The 16,265-nt window shown below is 56.6% G+C and overlaps 1 protein-coding gene across 1 annotated transcript; it reads left to right on the top strand.

The window, feature by feature from the left end:
• Positions 1–4,418: 4,418 nt before the first annotated feature.
• Positions 4,419–15,978, top strand: LOC103286334 (serine protease 21). The gene is made up of 11 exons (XM_054714156.1): positions 4,419–4,530; positions 5,019–5,181; positions 5,735–6,012; positions 8,214–8,342; positions 9,050–9,199; positions 9,285–9,314; positions 9,404–9,430; positions 9,614–9,803; positions 11,085–11,368; positions 15,318–15,472; positions 15,739–15,978. The coding sequence occupies exons 1-11, from the start codon at positions 4,419–4,421 to the stop codon at positions 15,976–15,978; spliced, it is 1,758 nt and encodes a 585-aa protein (XP_054570131.1).
• The last annotated feature ends 287 nt before the right edge of the window (positions 15,979–16,265 follow it).

Genomic DNA, 16,265 nt, shown 5'->3' with positions numbered 1-16,265 from the left:
CCCCCCCCCCCCAATCCCTTTCCTGCCTGAACTCTGGGATCCTGGCTGCCCCCTTTGCTGCGTCCTTTTCTACCCATCTTTCCTTCGAGGAAGGACCACGACTCCCATGAGAGCACACTAACAAGTCCTCACTGAGTGCCCACCGGGGTCCTAGCACTGGGTCACCTCTGCTAACAGGGACGGTCCTTTACAGGACCCACCGAATAAAAGCTGGCCTGACTTTGACCGCTGGAGAGCTCTTCGCCGCCCACTCTGCGCGCTGTTCTGCAACGGGCCCCAGCTAACGCCACAGAGGCTACAGGCAGCTTTCCCTTCTTGTGGGCAAGGCTGCAGGGCACCCACGCCAACAAACGGGCTCTTCCATCACCGATATGAATGGACATCCAAGCCGGGTCCACAGCACCCCCTTCAGCGTCCATGGTCCACGAGAAGGAGTCACAGAACTCAGAAGAGCTATTACACTCCTGGTTATGGTTCATTGCAGTGAATGGCTACGGATAACATCAACAAATGCAAACGGCACAGAGGACGGAATCCGGGAGAGACCCGGGCGGGTGTCCTGCTGTCCTCTCCGTGGAGTCAGGTGGGCAGTGCTGAACTCTCCCAGCAATGGCGTGTGACAACACACGTGAAGTATTGCCAACCAGGGAAGCTCACCTGAACCTTGGTGTCTGAGGGGTTTTTTTTGTTTGTTGTTTGTTTTTAAATTTCTTTATTGATTAAGGTGTCACATATTTGTCCTCATCCCCCCATTCCCATCCCACACCCCTCCCCACGGATGCCCCCGTCCCCCTGTTGTCCTTAACCATTGGTTAGGCTCGTATGCATGCACACAAGTCCTTTGGTTGATCTCTCCCCCCGACCCCCACCTTCCCCTACCCTCCCTCTGAGGCTCAACAGTCCGATCGATGCCTCCTTGTTTCTGGGTCTGTTCTTGTTCATCAGTCTATGTTGTTCATCATTTCCCCTAGATGAGTGAGATCATGTGTTACTAGAAATATACTTATAAGAACCGAATGTGAGACAAGCAATAATAGTTATGCTGACAGGCAAATGAATCAGTCTGTAGTAAGTTTCTTTCTGGACCAACAGTTCTTTTGAGACCCAATTTCAATGTCCACCAGTTCCTTATGTGTACATGTCGGCACTGACTTTTCAGCTCTGGATGGTGGACAAATGGTGGTAATGCAGGTCCGACTCCTTCTGGTTTGGTCTCGCCCAGAGCCAGGGTCACGGCTTCACCCGGACTCAGGGGCGCTCAGCCTCACCCGGACCTGGGACCCAGCATCACCCGGGCCCCAGGGCACGCGGCCTCACCCAGACCCGGGGGCGTGCGGCCTCACCCTGACCCGGGACCCAGCCTCATCCGGACCCAGGGGTGCGTGGCCTCTCCCGGACCCAGGGGCGCGCGGCCTCACCCCGACCCGGGACCCAGCCTCACCTGGATCCAGGGGCACATGGCCTCACCCGGACCCAGGATCCAGCTACACCCGGACCCAAGGGCACGCGGCCTCACCCAGACCCGGGGGCGTGCGGCCTCACCCTGACCCGGGACCCAGCCTCATCCGGACCCAGGGGTGCGTGGCCTCTCCCGGACCCAGGGGCGCGCGGCCTCACCTGGGCCTGGGACCCAGCCTCACCCGGACCCAGGGGCGCGTGGCCTCACCCGGACCTAGGGGTGCGCGGCCTCACCCGGACCTGGGGGCGTGCGGCCTCACCCGGACCCGGGATCCAGCTACACCTGGACCCAGGGGCACGCGGCCTCACCCCGACCCGGGACCCAGCCTCACCTGGACCCAGGGGTGCGTGGCCTCTCCCAGACCCAGGGGCGCGTGGCCTCACCTGGGCCTGGGACCCAGCCTCACCCGGACCCAGGGGCGCGTGGCCTCACCCGGACCTAGGGGCACGCGGCCTCACCCGGACCTGGTGGCGTGCGGCCTCACCTGGACCCGGGACCAAGCCTCACCCAGACCCAGGGGCGTGTGGCCTCACCCTTACTGAATGGGTGTGGTTCTAAGGAACTCACTGATGATTACAGTAAGGACTGTTGTGATGTCTTTAAGCCAGGTTTCTTATTCAATGAGTTGGCTCTTACATAATTCTGATAATCTAGGAGTTCTCAAACCATCTCAACTAAGCAGATGTGCCTTCATCCCTATAAGGTATCAATGAATCATAAAAACCTTTTTTTGTCATCACAAAAATCAATAATTCTGTTAATGGAATTAGTTTACTACTTTACAAGTATTCTAGCAAGTATATTTCAATAAGGACAAGTAGGTTAAGACATTTAATTTTTTTGCAATTTCAAAGTGATATAGAAAAGGGGCATGGGAACTATACAAATCAACTAACGTCAAAGTCAGGGGCCTGATCTGTGCTGCCCGACATGGAACTCAGCTAGACCACTAAGAGACTCCGGACAAAGAAAACTCCTGCAAAGACTGATTAATAGCTACTCAGCCATACCTTATCGCTTACCCATCCCATAAAGGGAAAACAGACCACAAAATATACCTTGTAAAGGTAAAGGTTAATCCCAATGTTTTTTTTTTTTTTGCTTTTCCATTCTCTATTTCCCCCTATCAGCAATTTTCCATAGAAACTGCAAACATATAAGCTCAACCTCTAGAGATGGTTGGGGTCTCTCTTCCTTCTCTTGTGAGGAGAGTCTGCCCCTGTGTGTGGAGTGGCCTTTCTTGCTTGTCCTCTCTGCTCAATAAAACCTGCTTTCCTACTCCGACCTCTTGAATGGCTGGCATCCTGAATTCTTTCCCGCCCATAGCCAAGAACTCTCTGGGCTCGGGGCTTGAGTCCCCAATAAGACTTGCCCCTCAGGAATCATAAATGTTTTCATTTTGTCTTGATTGAAAGAAATATATTGGTAAAGAAATTGCAAACAATATGAAAGTGGCTGTGTGTAGTATCACATATCAGATAATTTCCGGTAAAATAGAACCCAAGGCTAACCCAATGAACTGTAGATAGGGGTGTTTTATTTTTTTTACTTATTTTTTTAAATATATTTTATTGATTTTTTACAGAGAGGAAGGGAGAGGGACAGAGAGCCAGAAACATCAATGAGAGAGAAACATCGATCAGCTGCCTCCTGCACACCCCCTACTGGGGATGTGCCTGCAACCAAGGTACATGCCCTTGACCGGAATCGAACCTGGGACCTTCCAGTCCACAGGCCGACGCTCTATCCACTGAGCCAAACCGGTTTTGGCAATAGGGGTGTTTTACATTGATAAAAGTTACAAGCCACTGAAAAGATGTAAGAGGCGTGAGCCTTTAAGCCCCTGTCAACAGAGCTTTGAAATACATAAAGAAAAAAAAAAAGTTCTAAATACTCAAGAAAAAATGAATCAACATTTTTTTTCTCAAATCAAGAGATCGGGTAGAGGGAAAAAGCAGTAACACTGGAGTACTCAGCATGATTTCAGCCTAAATCAAGCATTTGGGGCCTCGGAGAACCACTGTGCCCCCAGGGGTAATAAGCCCGTGGAGGGGGAACTACCTGGAGGTTAGGTTGATGGGAGTGGGGGCCATCGGAAGGATGGGCACTTTCCGGCAAGTGGGGAAAACTTAGGAATCAGGAAAAGTCTCCCACATCCTCCCTCCTGCTTAGTGCCCAAGGCTGGTCAGCTCTCCTTTCTGGCCCACACCACCTCTGCAAGGCCTCTGACCAAGGGGGCCAGGGTCACAGCTGCAGGCCAGGGCAGGGGGCACTTGTATTCAAAGGAGAATATCACTGGGGCGTCGTCCAGGTTGAGAATCCCTGTCTCCTCCAGCTGCTCCGCCTCCTTGAATAAAGGGTCCCTCCTCTGAACCCAGACATCCAGGGCCCACCTCGGGCCCTGGAGAGCCCCGGGTTGAAAATGAATGCTTGAGGGTACAAAGTGGGATGTACCCCAGAGTCTGCAGTTCTGCTCCCGCACCCCTTACCCCTCCCCCTCCCAGGGGTGCTGGGCACTACACAACACCGAGTAGACTTACCTGGCTTTGCCACCTGTAGGGCTTTGAGCAAATCCTTCAAACATCAGAGTCTCAGTTCCTCCGCTGTAGGAGGGTTCATAGTAGCTCCCGGGAAATCAGGCCAGAGGCATGTGGCATGGTTGACAGAGTGCCAGCACACAGTAAGTGCTCCCCCATAGGGGGCGGGAGAGGCTGGGCTGTGATGCCAGGGCCTGGGCAGAGGAGGGAAGGCCTGAGGGTCTTGCCAAGGATGTGGCAGAGGCCAGGGTCCCTGTGCTCAGGAGCACTGTAAGGGCCGAAGGCCTGGAGTGGAGGTGTCAGCTCCGCCCCAGGGAGGGCCCAGAAACCTGGGCTGGAGCTGCAGTCATCTTCCCCTTCCTGAGTGTGTCTGAGGACTCTGACCCGAAGAGCCATCCGGGAAGTGGCGGTTGGAAGGCACCATGGAGCTGGCCCGCATAGTCACCTTGTTCTCTCTCCCGCTAATCCTCCAGGGAAGCCCCCCACCTCTTCCATTCAACCTGACAAATGCCAGAGCAACCAACCTGGACTCAGGTAGGACAAATATCAGGTGGGGAGAAGGCACTGCAGGAGGGAGAGCCTGGGTTTTTCGGGAAACAGATAAAGAGAGGATTATGTAATCCCAGCCCTGCCCTGAGAGCCTGGTACATGGGCAGGTCCTCTAAGAAACCCGATCATTGGGGCCACTTCCCCAGACACAGCGCCTTCATGGCTTCTATCAAAACCCCAATGCCAGGCGCTGCGTTCAGACCCTCCCTTAGAGCCCCGGCCAAGGAGGTCTGACCTTCCTTGTGCTCACTAAGCTGGACTGAGCAATCCAGGCCCCCAGGTCTCACTTGCCCCACCTCAGCTGCTGTGTACCTCCCCCCAGGGTCATAAGTGCTCCCGTAAAGAAAGGGTCCTGAATCAGAGGGGACAAGATGTCAGCCTGAAAAGGGCAGGGATAAACGAGGGCAGGTCTGTAAGGTGAGGGGAGTGCAGAAGGGACCTCGTATAACCCGGCCCACCGCCTTACCCTGCAGTTTGTGGACGCCCACTTGTATCAGGCCGAATCATGTCCGGGCAGGATGCCCAGCCAGGCCAGTGGCCATGGCAGGTCAGCCTCAAGGAGTATGGACAGCATGTGTGTGGGGGCTCCTTGATCACCAAGGACTGGGTGCTGACTGCAGCCCACTGCTTTGACCGGTAAGCATCTGAGCCAGGGCCAGCTGGGACCTGCCCTTCACCCCTCTCTGACACCCTCTCTTCCCCATTTGAACAGGAGCCTGGGCAGGAGACAGTCCAGGAATGTGTCCTCCTAGGATCTTATCCACTCAAGACCCCCCAGTCCCCAGGCTGAGCATTGGGGAGAAAGTGGGGGAGGAGACAGACTCAGCATTGACTCTTCCAAGAAAGTGTTCATTTTCCAGAAAACAAAAGTTCCCACATTAGCATGTCCCTTGAAAATTCAAGGTCTCAAGTCCACTACTTGCCAGCTGGGCAGCCTTTGAGCAGGTGACTTTACCTCCCACCAAACAGAGGGAGAACTGGGCACCTTGCAGGGTTGCTTGTGGATTAAGCAAGGTGCTTGTCATTGTTAACATGTGCACACATACACACACAGACACACACACACACACACACACACACACACACATAGATCCTTTTGTAATGTTAGGGCCCTCAAATCAAGGTTGTCCTTAGCCCTTGCCCATGGAACCTGGCACAGCCTCAAGACCCTCTTGATTTTCGGCCCCAGGAACCAACCACTGCAAGCCTACGTTGTGATGCTGGGCACCATCTTCTCCTACCCCCCGATCAGCCAGTTTCCGCACTACCGCTCGGTGGCCCAGTTCATCCCCCACCCGAGCTACAAGGACAGGCACAGCAGTGGGGACATCGCCCTGGTGCAGCTGGCCTCCCCAGTCAACCTCAGTGAACTCATCCTTCCAGTCTGCCTCCCCAAACCTGGAGACCCACCGGGCCATGGCACCTGGTGCTGGGTGACTGGCTGGGGGAACATCAACTCCAATCAAGGTGAGGACATCCAGAGCTGGTGGCGGGCGACGGGGGGTGGGGGTTGTGGAGTGGATCCGTCATGACGCAGCGGAGGCTGCTCCTGACACGCTCCCTCGGGGCAGCTGCACCCGCCACCACCCTCACTCAGGCTGGACACGGAACCCGCACTTGTTGGCACAGCCCCTGCCAATGGCAGCCCACCACCCCAGACCCGCATCTTGGGCTCCCCTAATCCATCATCCCAGCCTCCAATAACGGAAGGATGAATGCCAGGCCCAGCGGAGGGGCTGGGCCAGAGCCTGACGGCCGGGCCTCACCCTGGCTGAGTGACCTCCACCAGTCAGCCTCGCCAGGCTGTGGTTTCCTTTGGAGATCTCAAACGTGCCGACCTCATGCGGTCGGTCGACACATGGAATGACTTTAGGCATTGCCAGCAGGGCCAAGCAAGAGTGAGTTCTCATACTGATCAGCACCTATCACCGTCGTGGTCATCATCACGTTTGTAATGTCACCTTGGATTAGTGTCCTGGGGCTCCCGTAACCAATGACCACAACCTGGGTGGCTTAAAACAACAGGAATCCATTCTCGCCCAGGTATTGAGCCCAATAATCTGAAAGCAAGATGTCGCGGGGCCTCCCTCCCTTCAGAAGCTCTAGGGGAGGCTACTTCCCGCCTCTCCCAGCTTCTGGAGGCTCCTTGGCTGCGCTCTCTGCCTCTGTCTTCCCACGGCCATCTCCGTGTGTGTCTCCCTGTGCCTCCTCCTTTTCTGTCTGATATAAGGACACTCTCACCCTAACCCAGTCTGACCTCATCCTCACTATTATATCTGCAAAGCCTGTTTCCAAACACGGTCGCATTCTGAGGTTCGAGGAGGACACGATTCAACCCATTTTTGACCTGACCCTTGGAAAGCCCAGAGGAGTAGGGCCATCGGCGGAAGTGGCTTGACTACAGTCCACGGCCAGAGCCAGGCCCTGAAACCAGGTCTCAGCTCCTGCCCAAGCCCCTACTGTGTGCCTATCCCACGCTCCTGCCCCGGCACTGGGAGGGAGGCTGAGGGGCCGGCCACACCTCCGTGCACGCCCTGCTTCCGGGAGGGAGAGACCATGTCTTCCTGGTGTTTTGAGTGGTAAACACAGGCTCACCTTGCCACACTGGCATGTCCATTGGGGCGTCCTGAGCACAAATGCAGGTTCCTGTTCCTCAGGGAGCAGAGGAGCAACACACAGAAATGGCTTCTTGTCATCAGTCCATCCAAGTGTGGGCAAGCCAGCGGGAGCCAGTAGGCCACCGTGTCCCCGCTGAGCTCTGCTTCCTGCTCCCTCCCCAGCGCTCCCTCCACCCTTCACTCTTCCAGGAACAGAGCTTAGTGTTTTCTGCTTCTGGCCCACCATCCAAGGCTGAGTCCCAGCATGCACCTCGGCTCAGGGATTCCTTTGGGGGTTTCTGGGACTCTTTGGAATGGAGGCTTCCAGCCCCCAGTGCTGGGCTGGTCCCTTTGTAGGCATGTGTGTCTGAAGGCAATAAAGATGACCTGGCAGAGGGCCATCCCACAGCAGGTGTCCTGCCATGCCTCGGGACCTGGAAGGGTGTATGTGAAGGGCTCTCCCAGCAGCTCCGGGAGGTGCACATCACTATTATTTCCATTTTTCAGATGGGGAAAATGAGGGTGCAAGCTGCAGGGCTTGCCTGAGTCCACGCTCCCCAGCAGCCCTGTCCCTAGGCTCAGCGGGTGGCAGAGCAACACATCCGGGAGGTCCTGCGGTCAGAGCAGAAGGTCGATCCCAGGGTCATGAGTGGACCTGGGGGATTCAATCAGTGTCACGGGCAGACCTAGGGTTCTGGGAGTCAGGGGCAGGGCTGGGCGTGAATCCACATCACCCTGGGCATGAATGGCAAAGGCTCGGCCAGGCTGAGCTTGCTCTCCATCTCTCCAGGGAAGCCTGGGAACTGGCTGTAGATATGCCAGCTGGCGTCTGGAGGAGCGAGCGCCGGGCTGGGACCTCAGACCTAGGCGGGTGTGTGAATGCGGGGCCCTGTGGACAACTTCCGAGGGCAGAAGAGACAGGAGGAGGGAAGGGCAGGTTGGAACCCTTTGGGTGGGAGCTTCAGCCTCTGTCCCAGGACACCTCGAACCCCTCAACCTAAGCCTGGTTCTCCCACGCACGGCTGGAGCGGTCACACCCTTCAACAGCTCTCACCTCCTCCTCTGGGGCAGCAAGCCGAGGACCCTCTCCCCTCTATGGCCCTGCCTTGGAGTCCACGGACCCTCCGGTTGGGGCGCTGCCGCTGGTGCAGCTGTCGGCGGGAGTGCCTGCTTGGGCGGACTCCCAGAAGCCAGTGCTGAGTAACTCATCATCGTGAATTCCACAGTGTCTCTGGGCATAGAGAGCTACAGGCGGGCACAGCCTTCCTGGGACCCCCACGCGGCGTCACTGGTCACAGGGACACTGGGATGGACAACCACTGGGGTATCTCTCGCTCCCATGTTGGTGATTTCCTTACCCCCAGCACCCCAGGAATGTGTTTGAAAGACCCTTTCCACCTTTCAAGATTTAATCCAGAGGAGGAGCAGGAGGAGGAGGAGGAGGAGGAAGAGAGGGGCGGAGGCCTGCCACCAGGGGGCAGCCTGGGCAGGCGGGGACCAGCCTGTGTGCCTCCTCAGGAAGAGACCAGGCCCAGGGCCCTCAGTTCCCACAGCGGGTCTTGTGCAGGATCTCCCTTCCTGGACCAGCCTAACCACCCTGCCCCGGCAGGCCTCGGTGAAGACCGTTAGCGCTTTCATGGAGCCCTGGCTGTGGGCCAGGTCCTTGCTCCTTCCTGGGAGTGGGCAGCACGCAGGGCAGCCGGGACCCCCGAGTTGCAGACAAGAAGGGGATCGTTTCGGCGCATTGGTTCCCGGGCCACATCAAGGGGGTGTGGTGGACCCAGCCCCAGGAGAAACTCAAAGCTGGGCGCTCTAAGGTCAGAAAGGTCAGATGTTCCCCAAAGCCCTTTGACCCAGAAAGGTCAAGCTTGGAGAAGGTGGCAGCCAGGGTTCCCGTCTCCCCCCAGGGGGCGCCTCAGCCCGGCCCTGGAGCAGCCAGAAGCAGAGGGGGCGCCAAACGGCGGCGGGAGGGGAGGCCATGGGCGCTCCGGTGGCGGTCGCGGGCTCGGTGCTGCTGCTGGTGCAGCTGCTGGTGCGAGTAGAACTCGACATGCTGGGTGAGATGCCGGCGACCTCGGGGTGGCGGGGGCAGGATGGGGAGCAAGGAGCCCGGGGGTGGCTCACCTTCTCGCCTCCCCTCAGGGTGGCCGGAACAAGAAACGCTGTTTCCAGGTAAGGCGCCCTGAACGCTCGCTCCCCGGCTCAGTCCGCCTGGGCTGGAGGGCAAAGGGCGCCTCACCTTTTCCTCTCTCTCGCCCCAGGCTTCGAGAACTCGTCGTTCCTCTCATGTAACTGACGGGCCCCTGGGGGGGCGGGCGCCTGCAGACCCAGGGGAGGGAGGGTCCCCAGCGTCCTCTCCTCCCTCCGCTGCGGGACCCCAGGATGCACGCGGTTTCCCGGGAAGCCCCTTCCCTTCGCGCTCCTCCCCGGGGGGCCTGGGTGGGCGGGCGGGCCCGTCTCCTGCAGCTCAGTCCAGTTCGGTCTGTCCGTCCCAGGGCCCTGTGGCCGCCGGGCTGTCGGGACACGTGTGGTGGGCGGCAAGGACGCGACGATCGGGCGCTGGCCCTGGCAGGGCAGCCTGCGCCTGTTCGGTTACCACTCCTGTGGGGCGAGCCTGCTCAACCGGCGCTGGGTGCTCTCCGCGGCGCACTGCTTTGAAAGGTGAGCCCGGGGAACCGGACCCGGGTCTGCACCGCCCCTTCTGTAGACGCCGTGCCCCTCGTGTTCTTCTGAACCCCAGGCCCCACTGCACATGGTGCCCCGGCAGGGAACTCTTCAGTGTTTCCCAGAAGGGTCTTCCGGAACATTCCCGTGCACAGTTGTGTGTCTTGTTCTTTTCTCTTTCTTGTTCTCTTCTCCCCAAATGGCATTACTAGCCTTCACCTTCCTCCTCCCACCCCCCAGCGGAGGTGTGCCGCAGGTGGGAGGAATGAGCGAGGTGGGTGAGTGCGCCCAGAACCTGGCCTGTGGCAGCCGTGGCCCCAGAAGCTGTTTTGTTTTAATCCTCACCTGAGGACACTGCCCATTGATTTTTAGGGAGAGAGAGGGAAAGACAGAGAGAAACATGGATGTGAGATAAACACATCGATTGGTTACCTCCTGCAAGAGCCCCACCAGGGCCCAGCCGGGGAGAAGCCTGCAACCAAGGTATGTGCCCTTGACCGGAATGGAACCCGGGACCAACGCTCTATCCACAGAACCAAACCAGCTAGGGCCCTGGAAGCTATTCTGACTCCACTCTGCTGAGTGTCCCACTTGGGCATCTGTGCATCTGCTCATTCTTGTTTCAGGCGGGCTGTGAGAGGTGACAGGCTGGTTGAGTGACTGGCCAGATCACTCCTGCCCCATCACCACCCCCCAAGTCCCCAGTTTCTGGGATTTGGGTTGCAACCTCTCTGGACAACCTCTCACCACTCGTTTTTATTGATTTCAGAGAGAGGAAGGGAGAGGGATAGAAGCATAAATTGTTAGAGAGAATCATTGATCGGCTGCCTCCTGTACACCCCCCCCCCACTGGGGATCGAGCCTGCAACAGGGGCATGTGCCCTGGCCGGGAATCGAACCATGACTCCTGGTTCATAGGTCTATGCTCATCCATTGAGCCACAGCGGCTGAGCTCACCACTCTTTTTTTCTTTTTAAAAAAAATATATTTTATTGATTTTTTTATAGAGAGGAAGGGAGAGGGATAGAGAGCTAGAAACATCGATGAGAGAGATGATCAGCTGCCTCCTGCACACTCCCCACTGGGGATGTGCCCGCAACCAAGGTACATGCCCTTGACCGGAATCGAACCTGGGAGCCTTGAGTCCACAGGCCGACGCTCTATCCACTGAGCCAAACCGGTTAGGGCGAGCTCACCACTCTTGGGAGCAGGCCCCAGGTGTGCTCAGGTAGCTAATCCTCTGGTAAGGCCTCCTGACTGCTCTCTCCTCTCTGCCAGGAACACTAACCCCAGTACGTGGACAGTCCAGTTTGGTGAGCTGTCTGCCGCGCCATCTATCTGGAACCTGCAGGCCTACCGCAACCGTTACCAGGTGGAGCAGATCGTTATGAACCCCAGGTACCTGGGGGCTTCAGCCTATGACATTGCCATGCTGAGGCTGGCCTCGCCTGTCACCTACTCTAAGTACATCCAGCCCATCTGTGTCCTCACCTCTTCCGATGAGTTCCAGAACCGGACTGACTGCTGGGTGACCGGCTGGGGGGACATCCAAGAAAATGAGGGTGAGGCTGGGGACAGGTGGGGGGGTCTAGGGCAGGGGAGCAGGGGCATGATCCTCCACCCCCTGTTCCAGCTGCATCAGCTGGGCCCCTCTGTGGGCCTGGTCAGCATTCTCTCCACACCTGCTGTGCACTTCTGCTCCCCCTGAAAGGGCAGGACTTTCTGTGCCCACTCAGTTCCCTCTTCCTCCCAGAGACTGAGCCAGAAGCTAGTGGTGAGAGGGAGGCCAGCTTGGCCCAGGCTATCCTCCCACGTGCAGGGGTATTGGGGGTGGGAGGGTGTAAATATTTCTCTCTTTCCACGTCCAGCACGGCTAGAGAGCGGTCCGGTTCCTGAGTAGGGGCGGCTGGGGATTGAGAAAATGAAAGAAAGAGACAGACACAGAGGTGGAAGGAAAAAACTGGGGCTGGGTGGGACTACTGTCCTCTGACAGGGACAGGGACAGTGACCCCCGAGCCAATACAGCCTGTTTATTTTATACAGCAAAAAAAACCCAGGAAGTTTTACTAAAAGTCAAGACAAAGGAGATTATGTGCATTCTTGGGTGGGCCCGAGTGGTATTCATTCCTGGTGCTTGGCTGGATTTAAATAACAAAACCCACCCCCTGGCACCTGGGCTGAAGGTCAAGCTGACAACACTCTTGCCTTTTGGCAAAGCGTGTTTCCAGGACATGGCTTTGCCAACGCTACTGGATTCAGCTGACAATAATTAAAGAAATGCCCATGTGCCTTCCCAGGCGCTCTCTACAGGAGGGCCTGTCAGAAAGGCCCCAGCCTGGTGCTCACCCCTCCCCCAGCCATCCAACCTCCCCACTCTGTCTCCTCCATACCTTCTTTATCTATCCACCTTGGCCTGCTCTCCTGGAATGCTAAGCCCATTTCTCTATCCTCAAAATGTCAAGCTATCCTCCAACCTTGGCTCTGCAGGAGGTCTTTGAGTCAGTATGAGCCACCACCTGTTTATCTCTCACCATGAATCCCCTGAAACCGCTGGGCACAGCCTCCCCATGGTGCCCTGCAGTAGGGGAGGCATAGGCCCTCCACCTGGACTTCCCCTTACACTGCTCCCTGGCCTGGCCCATTCCTGCCTCACCCTTAACAATAGTAATAATAACAGAGGAAGCTCCTGCCTGCACACTGTGCCGGGCACTGTTCTAGGCTCTAAGGACTCAGGAGTGAGCAGAGTACCGTCTATCTTCCTTCAGGAGCTTACCTGCAAATGAGGCTGGGAATATTTATACCTACTTTACAGATGAGCAAGCTGACAAGGGTATGGAAATTGCCCAAGACCCCAGAAGGGGTCCTTGGAGCAGCCAGGGCTCTCTCTGTATGGTCACACATCTGGGATTGGCAGAGGGGATAGAGACGTCAACACTAGGCTTGCCTCCCTCTGGAGTTGGGGTCCTTTCCTTTCCTGTAGAAGGGGCTAGATAAAGTGCCTCTGCCTGGCCCCAGAGGGCTGCAGGGAGGCCCAGCCAGGCAGGCTGTTCCCTCCCTCCCTGGCCCAACGCCGACAGGTAATCACATCCAGCCCGAGGCTCCACCTTATTCTCACAGGTGGCAGGTGACTTGTGGAGCCCCCTGCCTGATGTGAAACTTAGCTCTGCCATGTGCTAGCTGGAAGACCTGCTGCAGTATTTTCGCAGCAAGGGTTCAGGAATCTGGAGGAGGGCTGCGCATAAATGAATGGAGACTAGACAAGAAATATAAATTTGGGCCAAGCGTCCCTGGGTCCGGGTGAGACCATGTGTCCCTGGATCCGGGTGAGGCCTCGTACACCTAGGCCCGGGTGAGCCCAAGTGGCCCTGGGTCTGGGAGAGGCCAAGCGTCCCTGGGTCCGGGTGCGACCATGTGTCCCTGGATCCGGATGAGGCCTCGTGCACCTAGGCCCGGGTGAGGCCACGTGCCCCTGGGTCTGGGAGAGGCCAAGCGTCCCTGGGTACGGGTGAAGCCAGATCCTGGGTCCGGGTGAGGCCGTGCGCCCCTGGATCCATCCGGGTGAGGCTGGGTCCCAGGCCCGGGTGAGACCACGCGCCCCTTGGGTATGGGTGAGGCCACGTGCCCCTTAGTCCGGGTGACGCCGTGCCCCTGGGTTCGGCCGAGACCAAACCAGAGGGAGTCGGACCTCCATTACCACCATTTGTCCACCATCCAGAGCTGAGGGGTCAGTGCTGACATGTACACATAAGGAACTACTGGACATTGAAATTGGGTCTCAAAAGAACTGTTGGTCCAGGGGGAAGCTCGCTACAGATTGATTCATTTGCCTGTCAGCATAACTATTATTGCTCATCTCACATTCAGTTCTTATTAGTATATATCTAGTGACATATGATCTCGCTCATCTAGGGGAAATGATGAACAACATAGACTGAGGAACAAGAACAGAACCAGAAGCAAGGAGGCATCGATCGGACTATCGGGCCTCAGAGGGAGGATAGGGGAGGGTAGGGGGAGGGTGGGGGGGAGGGGGAGAGTTCAACCAAAGGACCTGTATGCATGCATATAAGCCTATCCAACGGTTAAGTTCAACAGGGGATTGGGGCATGCGTGGGGAGAGGGGTGGGATGGGAATGGGGGGATGAGGACAAATATGTGACACCTTAATCAATAAAGAAATTTAAAAAAATAAATAAATAAATAAAGGAAAAAAAAAAAAGAAAAGAAATATAAATTTGGGAGGCATGGGGAACCAGGCGGAAACCAGCTCTCTAGTGAAGTTGGCTTCCCGAATCTCTAGACCCACGGCTTTTTATTAACACACTAGAGGCCCAGTGCATGAAATTCGTGCACTTGAGGAGGGGGTCCCTCAGCCTGGCCTGCGCCCTCTTGCAGTTCGGGAGCCCTGGGGGGATGTCCAACTGATGGCTTAGGGACATCCTTAGCATTGCCATAGAGGTGGGGGAGGCTCCCACCACTGCAGCTGTGCTCGCCAGCCTGGCTTCTGGCTGAGTGGTGCTCCCCCTGTGGGAGCACACTGACCACCAGGGGGCAGCTCCTGCATTGAGTGTCTGCCCCTGGTGGTCAGTGGGCATCATAGTGACCGGTCATTCCACTGTTCGGTCATTTGCATATTAGCCTTTTATTATATAGGATTTTTCCCTTTAGCAAAGCAGATATACACATCAAAGGTAAGGTTTGGTAAACAATAAAGGATGATCAGGTTAGGGGAATTGCCCTCAGCTGTTTGGCAGCAGGTAATAATATGCAGATCTTTAGCCCTGCTGAAGATGTCCATCAGCCTTCTGAGGAACTTCTCACATTTATTATGCTAACTACTGTCCTTAGTCTCCAGCAAGACCTTGTGTAAGCACTTCATCTAACTGTGCCTCAACCTCCTCACCTGTACAATGGAGTGACAGTAGTTCCCACCTCATAGGGTGGCTCTGAGGTTTAAAAGCGTTCACACAGAGGGGTAGCAGAGTGCCCGGCAGACGGAAGGCTCTGCTGACACATCAGCTTTTGGTGTTATTGGGGGTCACGATCCTCTGCAGGAAAAGGTAATGATCCCAGCCTGGATTTAGGAATTGGATAGACCTGGCTTCATGTCAGGCTCTGCCATTTCTTGGGGCATCTTTCCTAAAAGTGGGTCATGACTGCGCTGCAGCCTGGGGGTGCTATGGGAGCTCTTGGCTCAGGCCCTGAAATGTATTAATCCTAAAACATCTCAGCTGCGTTACCGTGGATGCTAAAGGTCTCTCTTCACTGCTGTCATCTGCATGTTGCATGTAGGGGAACCGGGAGCAGCTGTAACGGCTTGTCCAGTCATTGGGTCCTTCTGTGATATTGCTCTTCGCCCCTGAGGTGCTGGATGCTAGGCAGGAGTAGAGGACTCATCAAGGCACTGTGGATACCCTGCCCCCGCCCGGTAACCCACACCATTCCTTCCAACCAGGTGGCAGAGGAGAGTCTCAGGATGCTCTCTTTTTCTGTCTTTTAACTCCTCTGTAGATCTGCCGGCTCCCTACACCCTCCAGGAAGTGGAGGTCGGCATCATAAACGCCACCATGTGCAACTACATGTTCACACAGCCTTCTTACCGCTACAACATCTGGGGAGACATGATTTGTGCCGGCGATGCTCAAGGCGGCAAGGACGCCTGCTTCGTGAGTGTTCCTCCCCACCCCAACCAGAGCCTCCTGGGCCCTAGTCTCCCACCAACCCGGCCCCTGGCCCCGAGAGGTGCCTGTATCAACCTGAGGAGTTGAGACGATGGCCCCCTTTTGCAGATGCAGAAACTTGGGCGCTTCCTGGGGGAGGCGTAGGATTTGTACCCAGGTTTCCCAGCTCTGCAGCCCCTCCTGCTCTCCCTACCTCTCTGCTAACCCCTCCTGCCCCGCCCCCGGCCCTGCTCATCCATTCTGCTCCCCAGGGTGACTCAGGCGGACCCTTGGCCTGCGAAAGGAAAGGGCTGTGGTATCAGGTTGGAGTCGTGAGCTGGGGAGTGGGCTGTGGTAGGCCTAACCGACCCGGTGTCTACACCAACGTCAGTACTCACTTCAAATGGATGCAGACGCTGATAGCCCGTAGCAGCATTCACAGGCCACCCCCCTGGCTGCTGCTGATGCTCCTTCTCCTTCTCTGGACTGCCCCGTTCCTGCAGCCAGCCTGAGCCCAGCAGAGCCCCCGAGAGGCAGGGCCATCTGCGGCATCCGGCCCCGTCTCCTGTCCTATTTCTAATAAACACATTTGCATGTTCTAGTGGCTGCCGAACATTCTGTGGACTCCAGGTGGCTTCCTGGACACCCTCATGGTCACGCGTGTCCTGTCCACCCCAAGACCACTCCCTAACTCCTAAATCTCTCTCCACCCGCCTGTATTATTACAGGTTTGGGTTGCAAACAGCAGGACCCGCTCGGGTTAGTTCAATCAGAAAGATAATTTATGGAAGGACATTAG

Source organism: Eptesicus fuscus, chromosome 4, assembly GCF_027574615.1.
Source record: "Eptesicus fuscus isolate TK198812 chromosome 4, DD_ASM_mEF_20220401, whole genome shotgun sequence".
In the NCBI taxonomy this organism is placed as follows: Eukaryota; Metazoa; Chordata; class Mammalia; order Chiroptera; family Vespertilionidae; genus Eptesicus; species Eptesicus fuscus.
Note: the sequence above shows the minus strand (reverse complement) of the source record. Positions and strands in the feature narration are given on the sequence as shown.

Bases quoted from the DNA above. Each gene is read 5' to 3' on its own strand.
- LOC103286334 (XM_054714156.1), top strand. From the start codon at position 4,419: ATGGAGCTGGCCCGCATAGTCACCTTGTTCTCTCTCCCGCTAATCCTC. The intron at 5,182-5,734 runs GTAAGCATCTGA...TTTCGGCCCCAG, and splicing joins GCAGCCCACTGCTTTGACCG to GAACCAACCACTGCAAGCCT. The intron at 9,431-9,613 runs GTAACTGACGGG...CCTGCAGCTCAG, and splicing joins GAACTCGTCGTTCCTCTCAT to TCCAGTTCGGTCTGTCCGTC.